The sequence below is a fragment of the Triturus cristatus genome, chromosome 8 (assembly GCF_964204655.1).
Source record: "Triturus cristatus chromosome 8, aTriCri1.1, whole genome shotgun sequence".
NCBI classification, from domain to species: Eukaryota; Metazoa; Chordata; class Amphibia; order Caudata; family Salamandridae; genus Triturus; species Triturus cristatus.
Window position 1 is genome coordinate 1,430,190,175 of NC_140591.1, and position 25,116 is coordinate 1,430,215,290.

General features: G+C 40.7%; 1 protein-coding gene across 4 annotated transcripts in view; it reads left to right on the forward strand.

Annotated features, from left to right (window-relative positions):
• Nucleotides 1–25,116, forward strand: part of DLG2 (discs large MAGUK scaffold protein 2) — a 4,361,751-nt gene that overhangs the window by 2,520,606 nt on the left and 1,816,029 nt on the right. For all 4 annotated transcript variants that reach the window (XM_085623221.1, XM_085623223.1, XM_085623224.1 and 1 more), the window contains one exon: nt 10,061–10,111. In XM_085623221.1, the coding sequence (XP_085479347.1) occupies nt 10,061–10,111 (51 nt within the window). The remainder of the gene's footprint in view (nt 1–10,060; nt 10,112–25,116) is intronic.

Sequence of the window (25,116 nt, forward strand, 5' to 3'; positions counted from 1 at the left end):
TAAATCTGTCCGGGGACGTCTCGTAGACTTTTCCCGATGCAATTCGTATGTATTTTTAAGGTACGAATCGTACTTCGCTGTTTGTACGGGACTTGTACGACTCGTACGTAAAAAAATACGGATAAGAGTCGTACGGGAAATAATTTTACCCGATCGGAATCGGTACCCAAGTATTACTTCTTTTGTACCGTGTTGTTGTTCCAGATCATTTCGTCTGTATAATTCTAGCCAGACTTTACTTCTTCAGGAGGTTCCTGTTGCTATTATTTACTTCTACAGCATGGTTTTAAGATTAGTGTACCTAAATCCGATCTGAAACTTTTGATTTGGCTGTCAATTAATAGTCCTCATTGGACAGTTAACATGGTGTTTTTACCACCCTCATTTACACCCCTCATATAGGTGAAGAAAGATTCATCAGAGGATCATTGCCTCTGCGGTAAATGGAAATGCTGCAGATTGTCTAATCATAAAGGGCCCAGTATGGTCAGAGTAGTAAGGAGAGTAAGCGTATAAAAATAAAATTTTACCACGCTTGCGCTGTAACAGTCTTGATGATACTTTTACGCTTTTGGAAACTCTAGTTACTTCTTTTCTTTAACTTCAATTAATCTTTGCATAAATACTTGCCCGCTTTTTAATTTTTTTTTAATGTTAGTGATCTGTTGAATAAACAGCAGCCAAGTGCTGCTGTTGACGAGGAGGCCACATGTACAGGTCAGGAGGGCTGCATGGGCCCCCGGGCCTTACTTACTTTCAGCATTACTGGCCTAATTCATTATATTGGCGGTGAGTACACTCTGACGTTGTTGCAATGGAGTATACATTCCATCAGCATAATGGTCCGCCCGCCCGATTTAGATGTGACTGGACCTTAGGTTTGGTTACAGCGGTGGGTACTCCGTCACTGCCATAGCCAGTCCTCTATGATGGCCCAACTGAGTGCAGGCTGTCGGAGAATTGGCTATATATTTGCCCATCCAATTAGGATGGATGGGCATATCATTATTGTTTTAGGACGAGCATTCAAGACCTGTTGTAACTTCTCTTGTGTACTTAAAGCTATCCCCCTGCTATCCTTTTGTTTGGTTAGTGTCCTTTGAAAATCCTTGCTTGCTAGTGGTCAGTCCTGCATCTTTGTCCCATCTTATTCTATTTCATTCCTCCCAGGCAGCAGGGACTAAGTACTGAATCATTATGCTTTGAATGTATATATGCTCTTTGGGGACTCATTTGTTCTTGGGTTCCTGCTCAGCTCAAGGAGCTGCTTGCATTTTATGGTCGTTTCAGAGCTCTGAGCTGTGACTTTCTGTAAACAGGCATGCAAAGACTCTCTGGTCGCACAGCTGCTCCCCCTGTCTTTCAATTTTGTGCCTGATTAAAAACAGGCCTTTTAATTAATCAGCACAGGTATGTGAAGCATTTAAAAAGCACAGTTTGACATATCTTCCAACAGGAAATTCAAGCGTTTATTCCTCTACAAGAACATGCTTACTCAGTCAATCACTGTTTGGAGCTGCCCTGGAATGTGTGGCTGTAACTAGAATGTACCAAACCTTTTTATCCGCATTCAGTAGCACAGCAAGTCTCTCTGTGAATGTTAACCATATAGCAATGAACTTGTGCCCTTGGTCAAAGGAAAGCAGCCTTTTTAGCGGATCGTTGGAACGTAAGCATTTCCCCCTCCTTCTCCCTTTTTTTAGTTGATCCCACTGCCCGCCCTCTTAAGCTCTGCTCTGGCTCAGAAAGTAGCAGGCAGCTGGACAGGGTAGGGTGACAGTTTATGGCTTTCTAGCAAGGTCGGACTGTTGTTTTACCTGGGATGTGGCATAGTGGAGGCTGTTTATGCAGCTAGTGGGGCTAATTTTATTGCTGGGGGGGCGGGCTAGGCACATTTACTCCTTGTTTTTTTTCCTCAATGCAGTGTTGTGTGGCATGTCAGTATCCCTAGGATGCACACGCCAGACTGTGAAAAAAGGACACAGTATCATTAAAAAACATCCCAGTGTACACACTAGAGTATCAATAAATGCGTTTTCTAAAAGTGTCTCACTCCATAATTGTCAGCTATGGCTTTTCGAGTGATCGCCATTCAGATGCTGAGAGGAGCCACCCTGTACATATGCATTTTGTTTGGACATTTTTATGTTGCAAGTGCCTTCTGCTGCTAGTGTAATTCAAAACTCTTTTTTTTCAAGCTCAAGCGGAGCTGTCATTTTGGCTCGATCTTAGAATCTTTATTGCTCCCTTTACTGAAGAGGGCGCCTGAAACCCGGTAGCGGATATCGGCTACTATATCATACCGCATCAGGGTGCGGACGAAAAGCCTGTATAGCACTGCCTGACTCTGTGCAAAACCTGGAAGACACCACACACAGCATTGCACAGCTTACTCACAGTGTGCCACAGGGTCTGGCTGCTGACAGTCAGTCACCAAAGATCTGGCGTATCTAATTGAACAGATAGGCCACACTAGGGGCATTGGGTCGAGGACCTTCTCGCAGATTATAGGCCCAATGGACGTAAATCAAACACAGTCACGCAACAGGAACCCCCAGATGACCACTTTGATGCCATTCTGAGTGCTATAGAACGATCTATGGAATCAGTGGAGTCCAAATTTGATAAAGTTGCACTGGACCTTACTCTACTGCACGCATACCACCGGAAATTGAGTGAGCGAGTGTCACGGTGGAGCATGATGTCGCAGAATTGAAACCAGTCACTGACTTTCTGGAGAAACAACAAAATGCGCACAAAGCCCAAATACGATACTTAGGGGCTGATTCCGATCCGGGTCGGAAGGGCACAGAACGCGATCCGGCCGGAAAAACTATGAGCCGTACGCGTGTTTTCGGGCCGACTCATACAGCTGTACGAGCGAGCAAGTACGATGCGAGCTACATGAAATTCACCGAGTCCGAGTCCGAACTGTTCCGTACGTCTCGGCCGTAAGCTAACAGTGGCGTGCAATGGATGCGATTTACGACCGAGCCAGTACGATGCACGTGTTGGACAGCCTGTGCGAGCTGAAGTGTCCGGCTTGCAAAAACGTCCAGGTGGTTGCCTTTGGGGGTGGGGGGGTAAAACTTACTATTCCCACTCCAATGAGTGCAACAGTAGGGAAAGTGTTGGATAGCGGTGGGGTAAAAAATATTTTTCCCATTCCAGTTAGGGAAAGTATTGGATAGGGGAGGGGTACATATTTATATTCCCACTCCAATGAGTTCAACAGTAAGGAAAGTGTTAGATAGCAGAGAGGTAAAGATTACGATTCCCACTCCAGTCAGTGCAACAGTGGGGACAGTATTGGATAGCGGAGGGGTAAAAATTACTATTCCCACTCCAATGAGTGCAACAGTAGGGAAAGTGTTGGATAGCGGAGGGGAAATAATTAGGGTCTATTAGGATGTCGTGCAGATCACCACCGCCTGCCGGGCGGTGGCGGGCGATGGCGATCCACACACCATCACAACACAACTTACCCCCACCATATTACTATGGCGGGGGCACCGCGGCATCCGCTAATTTTCCACATGTCGGATTGCCGGGCCGGGCGGAAAAGGCCCACAATATGGTGGCGGTGTCTTGCAGGCTCCGCCATCCATATTAGTATGCCTGTGGTGGGTATGCCTTTCCATAACGGAGACTCCGCCATGGAAAGGCATACGGTAAATGACTTTGGGGGCCCATTGCGGGCCCCCAGGGGGTGGGTGGCTGCACTTGGGGGGTACCTATGATACCTCCCTTCATTGCCACGCACAAGGTGGCAGGCACCGCGCGGTGCCTGTCACGTTGTGTCTGTCAAGGCACTGCATGTGAATTCAACATTGCGGCGGATGCTGCTTACAGCACCGCCCGCCACAATGCTGAAGATGCAGGATGCGACCGCCAGGGTGGTGGTCGCATCCTAATTGGCCTAGCGGAACCACGGCACCTCTGGCGGCCGGTCCCGTTTTCCGTTGCGGTCACCTGCCATCGTAATGGGGCTCTAAATATTCCCACACCAATGTATGCAAAAGCAGGGAAAGTGTTGGATAGCGGAGGGGTAAAAATTAATATTCCCACTCTAATGAGTGCAACAGTAGGGAAAGTGTTGGATTGCGACGGGAAAAAGTTACTATTCTCACTAGAGTCAATTCAAAATGAAAAACAAACAAAATATCAACAACAAAAACTATTTGAAAAACAAAATACATTAAAACATATATATTAATATGTACAAAATTAAAATACAAATATATTTTATATTAAAAATTGAAAAAAATAAAAACATATTATAATGTTAAATACATATCACAAATACCTACAAATATTATTTACTAAATAAAATATAAAAATATTTTTAGTTACAAATTATCTATAAACAAAAACATTATTACATACATTTATCTTATTTGCATACTACCCTATAACACCACACAATTTACAAGCCACATCTAGATTAAAAATAAAATGTACTTCCATAATTAACATAAATAATTATCAATTAAATAGATAGCATTAATTAAAAAAACAAATTAAAGTACATAACAATAATTCACTTTCCAACCTTTACCGCTATAAACTCCATAACCCACATCTAAAATTAATTCTCATATTTAATTTTCAACTAACGAAATAGTAACACCTAATTAATAATTCATTAAAAATAAATTACTTTCCACCCTTTACCCCTCTGTACCCCACAACCTGCACCTTAAAATAATTACACAATTTCAATATTTAATTTTCAATTAATTAATTAATAATAATTAACAACTAATGAATTATTAATAAAAAATAAATTACTTTTCACTCTCTACCCTATAAACCCCAAAACTCGCACCTAAAACTAATTAAATATTTTAAATATTTAATTTCCAATTAATGATTAATAATAATTAACACCTGACAATTAATTAAAAATGAATTACTTCCCACCCTTTTCCCCTATAAACCCCACAACCCGCACCTAAAATTAATTACACAATTTCAATATTTAATTTTCAATGAATTAATATTAATTAACAACTAATTATTCATTAATTAAAAATAAATTACTTCCTACCCTATACCCCTATAAACCCCACAACCCACACCTAAAATTAATTACACCATTTCCATATTAAGTTTTAATTAATTCATTAATGGTAATTAACGGTAAATTAATAATTAATTCAAAATAAATTACTTCCCACAATTAACACTAAAAAATATAAATTAAATAAATATTGATAAATAAAAACTATCATTAATTTATCATAATAAAATTGTTTCCCACCCTATTCCCCTATAAACCCACAACCCGCTACAGAACTAAAAAACGTAACATTTTATTAAAATAAAATTGATAACTACAAAAAATGTAACACATATTTTAAAAAACATAAACAAAACTTATACAAAAAATACATCACATACATTTAAAATATATAATAAAATACATAACACTGATTGAAAAATCGATATTTTAAACAACAATATTTTTGCAAATGATATTATTGACTTCTATATTTAAAAAAACGATATTTCTTACCTTAAATTCGATATTCCTGACCATGATATTCTTGATGGGGATATTTCCCACTGACGATATTTTGGACTCAATATTCCTGTACTTCGATAATTCCAACTCGTTATTTTGTCTGCACATCACATTCTACAAAGATGACATGTCTAATGAAATCAAGCTTGAATTATTTATTTAATACTGCACCATACAGCACCTTGCTAAAAGCATTTACTTAGAAAGGTTGTAATCAAGGCATTGCAGAAAATATAGAACTAAATGAGGCCTACTCTAGCTTGACAGTGTAATTACAATAGAAATGGGTGCTTACTAAAAAAAATCGAATAATCATGCTACATGTTAATTTGCACGTTTAAGAAAAAGCACATTTTCTATTTGTTACATACAGCATGTGTTACAACGAGACAACCAAAACATGTATATAAATAAAGGCAGATGGAAATATTAGAAATATTACATGAAACAGTCTTACTTATTTCACAAAAAAATAAATAGTGAAAGCCAAGTCTGTACAATGCACTTGTACAAGACCAACCAAAATAAATCATACTTGAAAATCCTTACAAACATCCATAAGGCAGATAAGGATATTAAAAGAAAATGTAGCCTAAGAAATATTGGGATGAGCATTTTATTGGCATAGCAATAAAAGCTAAACCAATACAAATTATGCTATAGATTGAATGGCAAGATGGGGCTGACATCTTTAGATCTTCCATGACAGGACACTTGTTGCCAGACTTGATCTGACCAATTGAAAAAGAGCTTTAAGAATCGCTACAGAGACTGAAATATTTATGGTGACAAGATCAAGGCCTGATTTATTTTTTATGCAGCATTATAACAAAGGCTGTAATCTTAATTAATGTATTAAAAACGGCTATGTTAAAGGCAATTGGCCTATAAAAGTGGATTGAAATTACACTATAATAAAGCTTCTAGACAGTATGCAGTATTTTGCTACAAGGAATCTCACAGACTAACTCAGTAGCAAAATGGGTTTATGTTGGTCGACCCCTGTGGTTAGATTAGCACTTTAAAACTCTTTTTTATGCTCTTTTACAAAGGGTTGCATATTGTTTTGTCAACTGTAATTTTGTACATCTTTGTCATTTTATGACTAGACAGGGGTTTTGCCTCCACCCAAATATTGTTTTCCTTTCCTACAGACTTTGATGGAGAGATTTATTGCACTCTGCTAAAAAAAAGTACTTGTATTTTACTTTTCTCATAGTGCCAATAGCGCCCGGTTTCTTGGTAAAGTGGCAGGGTGTAAGGAGAGGGGGTGATGGGGACGAACAACCAAAAAAACTAATAATAAAATACCTTACCTGTTCGACGATTTGACACTCTTCTCTGGCTCCGTCACAGTGCACTGCAGGCGCAGGCTCCCAGAATCCCCTGGGGAAATCCTGACGCTGCATGAAAGCAGCGTCAGGATTGGCCAGAGTACTGATGACTGTCTGAAGAGGGGTGAAACCCCGAAACCGGTCCTAGGATGCTTGTTTCCAGTCCAGGGAGGACCTGGCCTGGCAGTTCGGGCTGGACTGTTCCCATTGGGCACAGGGTCAAGACTGATTTGAATATGGCTGGGTCCAAACTGGAATGGCATGGTGAGCAAAAAAACGATGGATTTAGGCCCAGATCTCTGTACTGGGGTGAATGTATGACAATGTTCTGCATTCTGTCCATCAATAGTTCTTTTTGTATTTGTCACCCCGAGTGGGGCGGGTATGCTCAGACGTGAGTCCCGTGCTCTCCATGCCACTGGAATCAAGCTAGCCTGGCTGAAGAGGGGTGAAACCCCGAAACCGGTCCTAGGATGCTTGTTTCCAGTCCAATAGGACCTGGCCTGGCAGTTCGGGCTGGACTGTTCCCATTGGGCACAGGGTCAAGACTGATTTGCATATGGCTGGGTCCAAACTGGAATGGCATGGTGAGCAAAAAAACGATGGATTTAGGCCCAGATCTCTGTACTGGGGTGAATGTATGACAATGTTCTGCATTCTGTCCATCAATAGTTCTTTTTGTATTTGTCACCCCGAGTGGGGCGGGTATGCTCAGACGTGAGTCCCGTGCTCTCCATGCCACTGGAATCAAGCTAGCCTGGCTGAAGAGGGGTGAACCCCCAAAACCGGTCCTAGGATGCTTGTTTCCAGTCCAATAGGACCTGGCCTGGCAGTTCGGGCTGGACTGTTCCAATTGGGCACAAGGTCAAGACTGATTTGCATATGGCTGGGTCCAAACTGGATTGGCATGGTGAGAAAAAAACCAATGGATTTAGGCCCAGATCTCTGTACTGGGGTGAATGTATGACATTGTTCTGCATTCTGTCCATCAATAGTTCTTTTTGCATTCGCGCTCTCAGGTAGGCTGGGAGCATTTGCCTGTTGGTCTCTCCAACCCAGCAACGCAGCTGGGTTGGAGAGAGTCTCAGTGTGCATGAGGGTTTGGACAGCCTGAGACAGTTGGCCAAAGCCTCATGCACACTGACAACCAGTGCATCTACAACTCCCCCTCTGCCTGTCATCTCCGTGGCCCCGCCCCCTAGGAGAAGCTACTGAGAAAATAAAACAACAAGAAACACAGGTTTATTCTCGTTTTGTTTTTAATTTTTTGGCTGCTGGCATGGGGGGCGATGCTCCTGCGCGATAGCGGAGGAGCAGCCGCTGGTCAAAGCTTATCCCTAACAAGGTAGGACTGAGTTGGTTTTGATGGAAAACCATTGATCGAGACTGTATGCCTAATCAGTTTATTATGAAACGTTATGTGGAAGGCTGTAGGCCTTTCCTATTTGTTATAAAATCTAAGCCAATAGGTCATTAAGGTTAGATGTACATTACACTGTGTTAAAGTTTATAGACAAGTATTTTGTTGCAGTGAATCTCACAGTTAAAATAATAGGCAAGGGTATTGGTTTTGGCTTCCTTCTGTGACAAACCCTTGGGATGGGTTTTGTTCTGACAATCCTTTTTATGTCGTTATGGGAGCAGGTTTCTTTTGCTTTGAAAGATGTAATTATGGTGTGCAAATTAATGGTGAGCTGGGATGCTAGCCTGCAAGGCCATTGTTTAAAGAAAGATTTTACCAAACTACACACACAGAGATATATTTACCTACAAGCTGTTTGATTCATCCCTCTTCAGTCTAGAGGGCTGAGTACAATCTCACTAGGAAAGCCTTCAGATGGGGTCTGGAATGAGCAAATCAGATTCGGAGCCTATGTTTCCGACCAAATCTTCCTACCATTCCGAATGACCAAGTATAATGCGAAGATATCGTCCGTGTCAACCGAATAGTTTCCGAACCCGATCCTGTCAGTCCGACTCATTTGCAGCCAAATCTTGCCACGCAATGGAGCCGGCTTCCAAACGAGCGAGTACGATGCATGATTCGGACAGCTGTATTGACTCGGTGTCAGCGAGACAAAACAGCTGTGGGAATCGGACTTCAGGTGGTCTGTAAAGGTCCCTTTTCACCTGCGGCCCCTCCGAATCGGTCCCGTAGGGGGTACCCATGGGTCCCCCCTTTCCATGCTTGTACAGTGTGGCGGGCACCATGGGGTACCCGCCACAGGGTGTATGCTTTCCCCCCCCACCCCTTTTTGCTATGGGAGCCTGTGTGCGCGGTCAGTATACAGGCTCCCATAGAGTTTAATGGGAGTATGAGTGAATGAGTCCATCACCATGTGGGTGCATCGTAATCGGTCGCTCGGACACGTGGAGCACAATTCACTCGGAAAGCCCTCCAGATCCAAGTCGTACAGAGGGCTTTTCTAGCTAGATCGTACTCAGCCCCTAAGTGTCATTCACATGCTGTTTTTCTTCATTGCATTATACTTCATAGGGCAGTGGGTTAGACTATTACTGCCACTATTACCTGTGAGTAACAGCATTTGTCTAGATCACATGTGCACATATGCATGAAAAGGAGTGTGCTTCACTGCCTGGGATGCTGCCCAGTCATTTAAGTTTCCCGTTTCTCCTTTGCTTCACATGTTTTGAGCATCCTGCGGCTCCCCAGACAGTCCTACTGAACCACTTGATTACCTCTATCTTAATCTGCATCATGATGCATCATGCGTCACCACTATTTCGATTTTTAGCTTTGAAGTGGTTAAAAGTAAATTCTCAGATTGCCACTTAAATTCGAGAAATCTGAAACGACTGCCAACATAGCATGGAGAGAAAGTAGAGTTTATTTTATAAGTGCAATTTGACCATCTAAACTTTATGGTCGTAACATGGTAGATCTCTGTTGAATTTTATTACACAATAATGTATCTATGAAAGTACACAATATATTGCAATGACTTCAGTTTTTATAAATTGACACCTCATCTAGGAGGGGAAAGTTATAATCCCTATTGCAAATGTGTTGAATTTACGTTCATAGCCTTGTTCTAAATTGAAATGTCAAGAGAGAAGATTCTTATTTTTATGCAAGATACTCATCCTTTTGCTAACTTTGAAATATTCAGGAGTGACTGCTTCAATCAGTTTCATAAATTCAGACTTTCATTAATTGTCTGTGTTTCGTGCTCCTCAGGTCAATGGAACGGAAATTGAATATGAATTTGAAGAAATTACACTGGAGCGGGTGAGTCTGCATTTTATTCTTTATTGCAAATCCCTTACAAAATTTGACAGTGGCATTGTTTTACTGCCAGGTCACATTGAGAACAGAATGGAATAGAGGTCTCCTCATTATTTCGAACATTTTGTAAACCTGATAGCTCCAGAAATCACTAGCAATATGGCCGCACAATTTATCTGCCCACGCATTAATGGTACAGCACTGTTAACAGTTTTAAATTCACCTTCCTCAATTAACCCCCCCCCCCGTTCAGATCAGCAAACTACCACAGCTTTTAAACTTTATGTTCTCAGATTATTTTGTTTTAAATGAAGTACTTGTGCTATAATCATGAAAAAACGATCTTAAACAGGTTTTGAGTGGCATTTATGGAGCTCATGCCCCTTCATATTTTCCCATAATCCTCTGCTTTTATACATAATTTATTCATACAAGTAGAACACTCCTGGATAAAATGAGCAAGCCGCTTATGGAATTACTGTACGTTCATATACTCACCTTGTGAGGTGTAACGTTGCCCTCCTAGTATGGTATGCCTCAGCATTGGTTTCCCCCCCACCTCTGAGATGCTTCCACAAATATTTCTGACTTCTGGTTGTCCAGTCTACTTGTAATGTAATTGCAAGAATAAGTTCATTTATGTGCCTTCCTGCCACACATATGTCCTCCATGGTCTGTTGGGTCATTAGAACTCTCTTAAAATCATGTGTGGGTGAACTAAAAGTATTGTTTTTGTGTGTTCGCGCCTCCTTACTACAAAATAAAAAGCAACAAGGTTGATCAAGGAAGTGTTGCATAATTTGTATGTTTACGTCTGGTCATGCAGTGCATAAAACAGTCCTTTAACGTCTCTTGCTCTCTCTTGTGCAGTAGAACTTAAGCTCATTGTACCAAGAGACTGTATTTGTTGTACTGTTAACTAGTGTTTTGCTATAATAAGGCTTGGGACCCCGCAAACTAATTCAGTTGACTGTGAATATTTTGAGTATATGTATTTAAGTGCAAAACCATATACTAGGAAAATTGTAACTTTGCCAATTGGTTGAGTACCTAAACTATTCTCCATTTTTGCTCAGTTCTGTCTTCTTTTTTTCTGTTTGGTTACTGAGTCTTAGGAGATCTCGAGTAACCATCAATTCTCTCTCTCACAAGCAATTATGATTTTCATGAGCATTTTCTTTTCTCAACATATATTTTCTCTGCATACCTGTCAGTGTCCTATTTCTACACTCTTTGGTGTGCTCCTCAACTCACCTTGCAACCATCTCTTGTCATGTTTTCCCATCCATGATTCTTTCTAACTCCTTCTCAGCATGTCTCTTGATTTCCATCTTCCATTTCCTTCTCGGCTTCTCCATTTTAACCCACTTCTGTACCACCACCTGCCATCTGCTTTATTTTTAAGACATAGAAGAGCGACACAATGGTCAAAGGGAGGGATTTAGGCTGGTAATGTGGGTATATCGTAATCCAGCCTGTAATGGCGTCAACATCATATTTGATGATTCTCTTGCTGAACTGCATATTATGCACTAACTTTGTTTTCAGATGTCATTGTCCAAGAAACCAAAATAATTAATATATACAATGTTGGTATTGATCCAGTGGAAGCAGTTTAAAAATTGCATAACTATTTATAATATCACTAATTTATTTATACTAGACCTTTTATAACCAGGTGTCCGGGCCCTTGAGAACTCAACAATCCCTTACAACTACCAGGTCCTCCGATGAACCTTTTTGTAGAGCTAATAGGGACTCGATAATGAAAAGCCTGATATTCCCTTCATGAGGACCTATAATGAAGGAAACACCAAACTAACAAACCTAGTCATAATATTACAATATGTCAATAATTCGTCAATAATGACAAACTCTAATTACTTATCAAGTCACTTTTATCCAATATTTCAGAATACGAATGGTCAATACATGAATACAATAGAGAAATAACATGAGATTCTTCATTAGTTCAATGTTACAGGTAAAATCACAGTAAGTGAAATACAGTTTATAATGAATTCATCACAATATCAATAACTGGCATGAGTAGAGAGAAGAAGAGACAAAAGGAAATAGTTCATTGCATATATCATTATGCAATTTGATTTCCATTCGAAACCAGATCAATGAGAACTAATGCACAACATGCAATAGTTAGGAAGAGCTAACCCTTCCACCGAAAAGGTATAGCTTAAGCAACATCACCAGCCAATGAAGTGCAAAGTAATCAGGACAGCCAGAGTCAGGATTTGCAAAGATAGCAGCCAACCAGAGTAGCACAGAGAAACAGCAGCAAGTCTCTCCTCTCATAGAAGGAGCTACCCCTGAATATTCTTTCTTTCTTTCTCTAGTAATTATACTCTAAATGTTAAAGTTCAACCCTCACTATGTATCTTTTTACTAAACTCTCAACTCCTATTGGCTAAATGTTATATGGTGCTCATCATTCCAATCAGTTCATTCGAGTTTTTCAACGGTTCTTTGTTAAAGCAATTGGCGTCATCACTCTTCGGAAGCAGGAGGAAATCATTGTATTTTCTTTCCAATGCTTGCGCGCACTTCCACATCAACTCGAAACATTCATCTACACAGTTCATCCCCAGAAGAGAATACATTTCTCGTATGGAAAGGATGTCCTGAAGATACACTTTATACAACTAAACAAATAAATCAGACTTTTAGAAATAATGAAGGACAAATACATTCTTCCGAGGCCTACGTTAGTGGAAAGGGAAAATAACTCCAGCAGCCCTTTGAGGCCCTTTGGGGAAACTGTAAATTCATCTTTTCTCTTCTAAAGAAAATAAAACACACCAGTTAAATGATCACAAAAGAATACATAAGAAATCATCATTTTAGTTTTTCATTATTCTAATTAGACCCATGTACATAAATAATTTCTAGATATTGACTATGATGATTAATGTTTTCTAATTATTAAGAATAGAATCTACATTTACGCAAACATTTCTGAAAGCGTTTCTATTATTCTGCATTTCATTATTCTACTTGTGAAAATTTCAGTACACGTAAAAAGTCTCTCTTCTCGTTTATAAAAACCCCCTCATGTTTTCAATCTTTTTCTGCACAGAAACTATTGCAGCTTTTGACATCTGAATGTGCTGTATCTTTCTTTCACAATTTTCATGCTATTCTTTTCAAGTCCCCGTTTTATTAATTTTCACACTATTAGTCATATTGTTTTGTTAATAACACACATATGAACAGATTTGATCAAACAAGACAATTTTGCAAAAATCATGCTTCATCCATCCCCCATTTGATGGCGACTTAAGCCATCACACAATCTATAAATCTGATCATTACTTCATAATAAGCTCCTTTCCTGTCTTCCATTTCTATTTTAATTTTTTCTCTCTTCCTTTTTCTTGCTCTTCATTTAGTCTCCTTCGTTTTGCATTTACCACATTTATATGTCAGGATTACCGTTAGTATGCCAACAGCGATAGCAATTATTGGTCTTAGTATTCTCCCTAACAAGCTATTACTTAATATTAAAAAACAATTACCTACTGAGGAAAAACCTTTACCAAGTTTCTCCCATGCACCATCAACCTTCAGTTTAGTTAGATCATTACACAAATGTGTAATGTTACTGATATATCCCTCTAAATCTTTACTTTTGTCAGGGATATATGTGTAACATTGTTGAATTTTGCCAATAATACATCCAGAGCAAGTCGATTTTGCAAAACCATGGATCTCATAGCCAGCATCTCTGTATCTATCATCAAAAACCCACCAGCAGTATCCGTTGATAAACGATCAGCCACTGTAGACAATTTTATCTAATTTTATGTAAATTCCAAATTTCTCCCACTGAAGGTATCTATGCACCAAAAATGTTGCCCACTATTTCTGCAGCACTAATTCCTCTTTTACTCTGTGTTAGTTTCTTTTCATTGGTTCCATGATTTTCACTTACATAATAAACCTTTGGGAACACTATTCCACATAACAACACCCATACCAATGTTGTGGCAATTTATAATAAGCATTTCTACCACACATATAATAAACTCCAGGATAAACGAGATCAGTGCCACCTCTTAGTCCCCAACCACCCTGTAATTAGGAAAGTATGTTCACATTCACTAGAACCAATGAAATTGTTATATTCAGTCTTTTGTCTTAAAAAGCAAAGCTTCCCTTTGTGATGCCAGTCTGGAGTCATCGCAGCATATGTCTCACCTTTCTTGTAACTACCCTTACTATGAGGCCATGAAGGTATATTAGTCTTTTGTTCTGCAGCCTTTCTTTTAAAATCTTGTCGCCTATCTTCTACAGTATTTATGGATTCAATTTCTACATTATGTACAATACAGGTCAGGTTATTTAGATGCGCATATACAGTATCTATTGACTTAGTAGTATGGAAAAAATCACCCATGTATTCTGCATTCATTACATTACTCACTATATTCATGTTCTTTTAAATAGGAACTTCTGAAAATACTAAATCATAATTAGAATAAAAGTACTGGAATTGTTATTTGCCATAGAATAAGCTAGTAAGAACACTACACAAAATGCCATATGTTAATGGAAGGTGGTGATGGGCCACCATTCTGACACAGACGAGGGTAATTGCATGGATATATAACAATCTTTTGCATCTACATTAGCTAGAGTTATTGCCCCTCGAGTATGGAATAGCCTGCCCTTGGACCTTAGGTCCACTCTGGTTCTTGTAACATTTAGGAAACTCCTGAAAACAAGGCTTTTCAGACAGGCTTGCCATTAACTGGGGTTGAACTTCGAACGGCTACCAAGCACCAAGAGACCAGCTGGTGTACGTGCGCTTTATAAATGGACAGTAACATAACATTTCCGTACAATAATTTCGTAAAGACATTAAACAAAAAATCATTAATGGAATTATCTCGAGGTAAGTCATTCCATGTTAGTTTTTTAATATTAGTCTCTGAATCTTCTGTAAGATCTTTCTTTACATAAATTTTTATATCATCTTAATGATTAGTAGTTTTAACTTTAGTAGAATACATAAAATAAAGGAACTATTAAAATTAGTATTAACCAGACAAACAACATTAAGATATATATAAAGCAAGCATTAAGACATCTTCACCTAGTTAAACTCTGGTTTTGATTATCAGGCTCATTTCTAGCCATTTTGAAAGGAAAGCAAATGGAAAACAAAAGCTAAAGAAAAAACTCAGTCAAAACTTTGATAAAGTTTTGTGTATCCCACATTTTTCAAAATATTTCAAGCCTTTTTGACACTTTTCAAGCCTCTGGTCACGATTCAATGTATTTTCAAATCTCCTCTCTCTTTTTCTGCACCCTTTTTCTTTAACACAGTTCATTTAGGGTGGCTTATATGATGAGTTGCTTCTGGAACATGATTCAATGATTTCTTTTTCCCAAACGTTTTTTGCAGCAGCCAAATATGTCCATTCAGGTGCTGTATATTTCTTGTTTGGTATTCTTGCTCTTTTTGTGCTACGTACTGTATTTTCTTCTCCTTCAGTGTCACTTTGTTCGGATTGACTAGAGATGTCAATTATTGTACTTGGAACCTTCTCATTTAAAGTGTAGTTCACTTTCTTGTTTCCTCTAGGCCATTTGTCACCTTTTCTTGCTCTTTTTCCGTAAACACTGTCTATTTCATTCGATTCAAGACTCCTCTTAGCTGATTCCCTTTTTTCTTTTTCTTGGTTTCTTTCAGGGACCAACTCTCTTTCTGTATCAGCAATGACAGTGCTACGAGACCCAGTAGCTTGCACCCACTTTACTTGTTTCTCAGTCTGTTCAGGTTACTTTCTTTTTCCTTGTTCACCCTCATCTGACTCTGTGCTTTCAAGTGGAGATGAGATTCGACGTGTACGACTTGCATGTATCCAATTAGGCAGGCCACGCCATTTAACTGCTGTTGTTGTCACAGGAATCACTTGATGTGGCCCATGCCAACGAGGTTCCCAAACACAACTTCCTTATGTGTTTTTTGATGAGCACTCGCTCTGCAGGGCTCAAATCGTGTGCTTGTTTCTTGCTGTGCTGTAGTTGCAACTTCTCCAACCTGATGAGACACATAACGCACTACATCAACCAATCCTTAGCAATAATCGAGCCCTAAATCATCAGTTATATTGATCAGTTGATTTGCTGGGACTGTTGGCTGTCTCATAGCCCTTCCCATCACTATTTCATGAGGTGACAGTCCAGTTCTTCTCTCGAGTATACCTCTCAAGCTCATCAAAACCAATGGTAATGCATCAGGCCATTTTAGTGTTGTGAATGCACAAACTTTAGCAAGTCTAGATTTTATTGTGCCATTTAGTTATTCGACCACACCTGATGCTTCAGGTCGATAAGCACAATGTAGTGTTTGTTCAATTTGTTATGCTGCACAAATCATCTGAATTATCTCAATATTAAAATGAGTTCCTCTATCTGATTCCAATGAAACTGGAAATCCAAACCTTGGAATTATCTCTCTAAGAAGCAATTTAGCAACTGTTAAGCTGTCATTTCGCCTTGTTGGATAAGCTTCAACCCAACGAGAAAACAGACACACAATCACTAGAATATATCTTAGTTCATGGCAAAGAGGCATTTCAATAAAGTCTACCAGCATGCGCGTAAGTGGACCTGCTGCTTTTGCCAAATCGGCCCAAACTGACAACTGTTATTGTCCCTGCATTTTGTTGCTGACAAGTTACACACCTTTGACAGAGACTTTCTGCAAGGACTCTAAACTTGGGATTAAACCAAGTTTGTTTGAATAATCTAATTATAGCATCTCCACCCACATGTGTAGGACCATGACAGACTTGTGCCATCTGGGACAACAGACTATAAGGTAATATTGGTCTTCCATCACTGTAAAGCCACATTTCATCATCTGCCCTGTGTGTACAACCTGCTTTGATCCAACCTTCTCTTTCTTCACCACTAGCTGCATCCTGTAATTGTCTAATTTCTTCCCATGGTTCAACAGATGTAAACATTAGACTACATTTGGCTTGATCAGCTCTTTCTTTCAATTGTTTCCCATTGATTGAAACTGAATTTTGAGCACAATATTGGGCAATTTCATCAGCATATCTATTGCAAACGGTAACATAATCACAACCAAATTTATGTGCCTAACATTTCACCACCCTAATTTATGATGGCATTTGTAGTGCCATCAACAGATCTTTCACACACTCTCTATTTCGTATTGGTGAACCCGAAGAGGTTAAAAATCTGCGTTGGGACCACAACTGCCCAAAATCATGCATAACTCTGAAACCATATTGAATATTCGTAAATATGGTTATTCTCATGTGCTTTCCAACATGCCCTTGTTAGCACGACCAATTCAGCTACCTGTGCTGAACTCATTCCTTTCAACCATGATGCGTCAATAACACTCACCACTGCATAAATCGCATACGGAGCTCGCAAGGTACCTTCTTGATCTCTCAAGCATGATCCATCCACAAACAGTACAGAATCTGATTCAGGCAAAGGAGTGTTCTGTATATTAGGTCTCGGTTTTCTACACAGCTCAGTAACATCCAAACAGTCATGATCTGCCTCATCCAGCAACACTTCACAGCTCGGATTTGGCAACAAGGTAGCTGGATTCAAATTTATACATCTTGTCACTGTCACAATTTCTGCTCCCAGAATCACTCTTTCATATTTTGTTAACCGACTGCTTGTAAGATGCTGTGTGTGAGTTTGTGTTAACAAAATCTCAACTGAATGTAGCACATACACTTTCAATGGATGTCCCATCACAATTATTTCACTCTACTCCAAACTCATACAAGTAGCAGCAACTGCTTTTAAGCAACCAGGTAAAGCTGCAGCCACGGGATCTAAAGTGGCAGAGAAATATACCACTGGACAGTGTGCTGTTCCATGCATTTGCATTAGAACTGAAAGTGCACATCCGTCACGTTCACTACAGAAAAATGCAAAATCCTACTTGAAATCTGGCATTCCTAATGCAGGTGCTCAAAACAAAATGTCTCGCAGCTCAACAAATGCTTTCATGCATTTGTCATCAAGATGTACTGGATCTGACATGTCTTTGTGTGTCAGTCTTTGTAATGGCTTGGCTATCAAGAAGAAGCTGTTAATCCACTGTCCGCAATATCCAACCATTCCCAAAAACATTCAAATTTATTCTTGAGTTTTTGGTGGATTCATTTGCAAAAATTGCATTAATCCGATCTTGGGACACTTTCCTAATTCCTTCCTCAATTTTGTGACCCAAGTAAAAAACTTTTTGACACAATTGTAATTTTGCTGGTGACACTTTATTCCCAACGACTGCCAAGTGGTTCAGTAGAGCAAATGTATCTGTCACACAAGCCTTTTTTATCTTTGATGCAACCAATTATGCATCTATATATTGCACCAGAACCGAATCATTAGGCATTACCAGTGATTCCTAGCACTTTTTCAATATTTGTTGGAAGATTGTGGGGCTCTCTGCATACCCCTGACGAACTCAGCACCATGCCGAAACACAGTTTCCAAACCGGAATGCAAATAAATATTGGCTATCCGGATGTAAGGGTATTGAGAAAAATGCTTCAAACAAATCAATCACTGTGAACCATTCTGCTTCACAGGGAATTTGATAAAGAATCACAGCTGGATTTGGCACTATTGGACAACAAGGTAGTACTAAATGATTTACTTTTCGAAAGTCCAGAACTATTCTGTACTTCCCGTTAGGTTTGCGAATTCCCATTATAGGTGAATTGCATGGGCTCCGTAGAATCTATTTTAGTATATCTTGTTCAATCAACATTTCAGTCAGAGGTATTACTCTTGCAATCATTTCAGGACTCATTTTGTAAGGTGGTGTTCTTGGAAATTTTGCATTTGGTTTAACTGTAATCTGAATTGAAGCTACTCCTCTCTTCAATCCAATGTCTTTCCCTGAAAAATTCCACACATCCGTCAACACCATGTGTAGGAAATTAGGATCTGCTTCTTATGATTCCCCCCACTTTTTTCTTCATATGATACTGTTTTTAACTAGTATGACTGGGATCCTGCTAATCAGGACCCCAGTCTTTCTCCCTAAATTGGGTATGTTATGTACTTAGGTACACTCCAGATTGGATACTGCGGTACCCTTGTCAGTCCCTTGTATATGGTACCCTTGTACCCAGGGCATAGGTACCCCAGAGGCCTCCCATGGGCTGAAGCATGTATTATGCCACCCATGAGAGGTCATGCAAAATGGAACTACAGGTCTGCCATTGCAGCTTGTGTAAGATGGTGTTTGCACCACTTACTTAAGATATAGGTTTACTATATCTAAGGGCCACTATACTTAAAACCTATAAGTCACCCCTATACAGGCCTGGCCAATCCCGAAGGCAGGGTGCTTGGTTCTAAGTGAAAGTGTGCCACTGCATGAGCAGAACACCCCTGCAGCCTACGGAGTCCATTCTCCCGGGTTGTTAGTGCTGCAGCCATTTACGACATATAGAGTGGCATTATGCGACTGTGTGATGACCAACTCTAAAACGGCTGAAAGTAACCCTATCATGTTTGGTGTCAAAAATTGTGGAATCTTAACCCCACACCGGTTCCCAGTACCAGCCTTCTAGTCCCGGGCAGCCCAAAAAGGTTGCTGCCAACCAGAGACACATTTCTGCCCTCCTGCTGCTGAGCCAAGCTCGAGCAGGGGAAGGCAGAACAATAGGCATCCTGTCACAGGGAGGTGTGACCACCTCCCAGACAGGATTTATTGTATTAGTCTTGAGTTGGTGTGCTTGCCAGCGACCAAAAGTCTGCTTGAAGGGCACATTTGGTTTCCCTGTGCACAGTCCAGTTCAAACCAGTACTGGGAGCCATTGGCTCCCGCTCTGGCATGAAACTGGACAAAGGACATGGGAGTATCCTCCCCCCTGTTTTCTCACCCTAAGTGCGCCGGGTATGCCTAGACGTAGGTCCCGGGCTCACTGTGCCACTGGAATCAAGCTATCCTGGCTGAAGAGGGGTGACCTGGCTTGGCAGTTCAGGTAGGACTCTTCCCATGAGGCACAGGGTCAAGACTGATTTGCATATGGCCAGGTCTAAATTGGAGTGGCATGGTGAGCAAAAAAATGATGGATTTAACCCAGATCTCTTGACTGGGGGAGAATGTTTTGATTTGTTCTGCATTCCGTTCATCAATTGTGTGTCCTTTGCTTTCTCGCCCTAAGTGCGCCGGGTATGCCTAGACGTAGGTCCCGGGCTCACTGTGCCACTGGAATCAAGCTATCCTGGCTGAAGAGGGGTGAAACCCCGAAAGTGGTCCTAGGATGCTTGTTTCTGGTCCAGGGAGGACCTGGCTTGGCAGTTCGGGCTGGACTGTTCCCATGAGGCACAGGGTCAAGACTGATTTGCATATGCCCAGGTCTAAACTGGGGTGGCATGGAGAGCAAAAGAATGATGGATTTAACCCAGATCTGTTGACTGGGGAGAATGTTTTGATTTGTTCTGCATTCCGTCCATCAATTGGGTATCTTTTGCTTTCTCGCCCTAAGTGCACCGGGTATGCCTAGATGTAGGTCCCAGGCTCACTGTGCCACTGGAATCAAGCTATCCTGGCTGAAGAGGGGTGAAACCCCGAAACTGGTCCTAGGATGATTGTTTCCGGTTCAGGGAGGACCTGGCTTGGCAGTTAGGGCTGGACTGTTCCTATGAGGCACAGGGTCAAGACTGATTTGCATATGGCCAGGTCAAAACTGGGGTGGCATGGCGAGTAAAAGAATTATGGATTTAACCCAGATCTCTTGACTGGGGGAGAATGTTTTGATTTGTTCTGCATTCCGTCCATCAATTGTGTGTCTTTTGCTTCAGTAACCTCCCCACTGTCCAGACCCTACCCTGGGAGGGTCCCCTGAATCTGTCCAACCCTCTCCCATGGGTACAAAAGGGATTACTTGGCTATAGGACCCTAGATTCGAGGTGGACAAGATTCTGAACCAGAAACCACTGAACTTCGACCGTCTGGACACTCTGGACTTCGCTGGACTTCGTTTAGGCCCAACTTCGCCTCCCTCTCTGTCCAAAGCATTGTCTGTGCCCGTGCACCATACAGGTTCTGTGCAGGACCTGTGGAGCATCAAGGACAACTGAAGATATCTCCCTTGGAGTGAAGGAGTCCCTCCGCTGCAACTGCAGGCACCACATCACGATTGACCGGTCTGCTGCTCCTGAGATCCTACAGACTACGGAGGCTCCAGCAAAACAGGAGGTAGGTTTCCAAGTCCCTCGAGGTCCGAGCTGCTATCTTACCAAGTTTGAGGACAGAATCCCTTGTGGGGCTGCAATACCTGTACCCCTGTGCACTGCATACTTTTGCAAGTGCATATGCTTGTTGGCGTTTCAAAAACAAGTAGCCCTGACCTCTGGCACTATTTCCACCAAAGAACTCCAGCCTCCTTGCACCGAGTGCTCCGTGCGCTTTTGCTTTGTGAAACTGCTCAAGGTCCCCTTGTGACTCCTGTGGCTCCGGCCTATAGGTCCTCTTGAGGGTTAACGCTGCTTTTCGTGGTCTCCCCTGGTTGCTCCATTCTTGCACTGACTCCCCTGTGTTTGGTGAGTCTCCTGGAGCTTGCTTGTCCGAACCGTAACCCTTCTTGACCTTCTTCATGGGTTGCCGTTGCAAAGGCTTACTGGTGCTCCAGCTGGACACCAACTCCTTAGCATTCCACATCCTTATATCTGGCACCTGGTTGTCCTTGATGTTTCCTGGTCCTGGTGGCTGCAGAGTCAAGAACCCCCTCAATGCACCTAAAGCACCCGACATTGATGGGCATTTGTCTACCGAGCCACTAGTCACTCCTGAGTGACCCAGACTCTGTCCCCTCTGCTTTCAGGTACTCCTCATCAAGAATCCACCTTTTGGATTCTGACTGGACAATTCTCTTTTTTCCAGCAATGGCTCTTCTTCGAAGTCCTCCATAGAGATCGATGGTGGTTTCCGAAGCCACTTCATACCTATGCACCCGGCTTTCCTGGGATAGGTAACTCTAGTACTACGGTATCCACATGTGGGTGACTCTCCAACCTCCTAACTTCCATCAGGTTTCTTCGAAGTCCACTCAGAAGGGTCCTTAAACTTTAGAACTGCAACCGCGACTCACCCATAGAATTGTACGGCGCACAAGGTTGTGTTCCCACACTGCACCCGTCCTCCGTGGGGTCCCTACTTACTCACCTTGGGTGGTTGGTTGGGGTCTCAGTGGTTCTACATCCGCCATAATCTCTACTTATACCACTATTTTAGTATATGGTTTGGTCTCCCCCTGGAGCCCACTGTGTATTTACTATTGTTTCTGTGCTACAGTATTGTGTGCTTTGTGAACATCTTAGTGTAGAAGATACTGGGTTGTACTTAGAGTGTGTTATAACAATAAATACATATTTTTATAACTACTGTGTGGTTCTCCTTTCATTTACCCAATACTATAAAGTTGCATTCTAGTAAAACAAGCTATTTAACATTTATTCAAGACTAAGCCTGAAGGCTGTTCTCCACACCTACCACTTGGATAGCTTTCTAAGGTTATCGTTGACCTCTTAAATCACCATAGGGTTGTTTGAACTGGTACAAGGTGTCCACTTTAATTTGTGGACAGCATATACCAGGCCAACTTCTCACACCATATCTCTCAACTCAACAGGCAAATCATTCTATGTAAATAGAGGATATATATCATTCACTTCTGTTCCATGCCTTGCCATTTTAAAAACAACTTTTGTATGAAATGCTATTTCATCTGGTGTACAATAGATGGAACAATTCATTTTACAAAATAAGTCCCTTTCCAATAGGATAACTGGACTTGTGTCACACACCACACATCAATGTAAATCTTGAAATCCTCCAATCTGTACTTTCATTGGTTTTGTCAATGGGGTTTTAATCAATTTGTTTGAAACTCCCACAATTTGGATTCTTTCTCCCGAGAGGGGTAGATTGGGAATTTCCACTGTTCTCACAGTGGAACGGATAGCACCAGTATCTACGAGTAACGTAATTGAGTTTCCGTCAACCTCACCATCCACATAGGGACCACAGTGATCTACCTCTTAGGATGCGCAAAGCACGCATTCCTCCTCCCCCGTCAGGCACCGTTATTGAGATATATCTGAGTCATTTTCTTACCACTGCATCAAATATTGTGAAGCCACCTGCACATTTGAATTTACTTGATCATCTGTACTAAAACCTATTTTTGCACTGTATTTCTGTACTTGACCATTCACATTTAGATTTTTCATAGGAGCTTCAGGAATCTGTTGGGCCTGTCCTCTTCCAGCTGACATTTGCTAATTCTGTTTCTGTTGATTCATCTGCATCTGATTCATTTCATTATTTACGAATAGACTTCTAGACTTGCGCTTCCAATGCCCCAACCTACCGCATGCATGACAAGGAACTTCTTTTTTAATTCATCTCTATTACGTCTACCTCTCCCTTGTGCTATCGGTATTATTTGTGTCACAGTATTTCCATTCGATACTACACCTTTCATACCAGTAGTAGTCTGACCAATTCCTTGGTAACCTTCTACATAATCTGTATTCCCAAATCCTCCTTTCTTCGCCGCTTTCATCTGAGCTAACATTATTTTTTCTTTTAACTTTTTGTGTCTTCTATCAATGTCATCACTACAATACTTCGCATAACGAAGAATTTCATTGATTGTCTTGCCCTGCCAACAAATCAAATGCTGCTGAATCATAACACTAATATACACAAACTATATACAAAATGTCCAATATCCTTTTCAGTAATGTTCTCAATATCACTGTACTGTTTAAACACCTGTAGGAGCCTTTCATAATAAGCATGCAGTGACTCTTTAAATTCTTGAGTTGTTCTGTCTATTCTACCCCAATCTGTTTCTTATGGTGAAATCTTTCATTTCAAGTAGGTAATGACCTGATTATATTTTTTCATAACCTCTTCAGATGGTGCTCCTGTTTTTGAATCTCTTGGATATTCTTCTTTAAGCCAATCTACAGCAATTTTACACTCAACCCACAAACTAGCTGGAACTACAATATCAAACAGGCCATCTAAATCTTTCTACAAATCATTCAAAACTTTAACAAACCTTTCTACTTGTTTGTACCATTCCACTGGTTTTTCTTTCAACCATGGGAAATCAGTCGTAAATGATAATATATCCTGCCTTGACCATGGGACATGAACATGCCCACCTCCTGGTACTTCTCTCATAGGATATATCATCGCATCAACTTTTTCTGTTCCTGTCACCCTCACTCGATACAATGGTAAAGCCACTGAAGCCACTATTGTATCTTCCTTCTTTTTAGCCCATGTTCCTTTCCAACGATCTAACTCTCCCCATCGTTTGAGTGCGCTAATTAACTCTTTAATTTGTAAATGTCTTCCTGAAGCATTCAAACTCTCCAAATCTTTATCAATGAAATCTTCTCTATATATTTTTTGCAGGGCTTTAGATTTAGCTATGTCAACTCCATATGTTTGTGCAATCTCAGCAAACTTTTCATGTAGGTTTCTCGCTTTCTTTGTAATATCTGTACACATAAACAGTAATTCTGTATCCTTATGGTCACTTAATTTCTGTGGGCTAATCGAACCAAGAATCATTTCTTCCAAATCTTTAATTTACTCACATCCACACTAGAATTATTGTTATTCTTTACACTACAACCAGGTGCTATTTCTTTTATCGATTCATCTAATTCCTCTTGCAAAGGACCTAATGATTTCTGAGTATTTTCACTTGACTCACTTCTTGACACTCCTGATGTAGGTGTCACTTCTTTTCCACTCTGCAATAATCTTTTTGGATCTAGATGTATACCTCGTTTTGGAGTTTCCACTGCTCTTTCTGAAATGTTGATTAATGCTTCTGATTCTCCTGTAATTACACTCACATTTGTTCCACTAATTTAATTTAATCCTTGATTAGTCTCACTTATTTTTCTGTACACTGTAGGAACTCCATTCATGATCA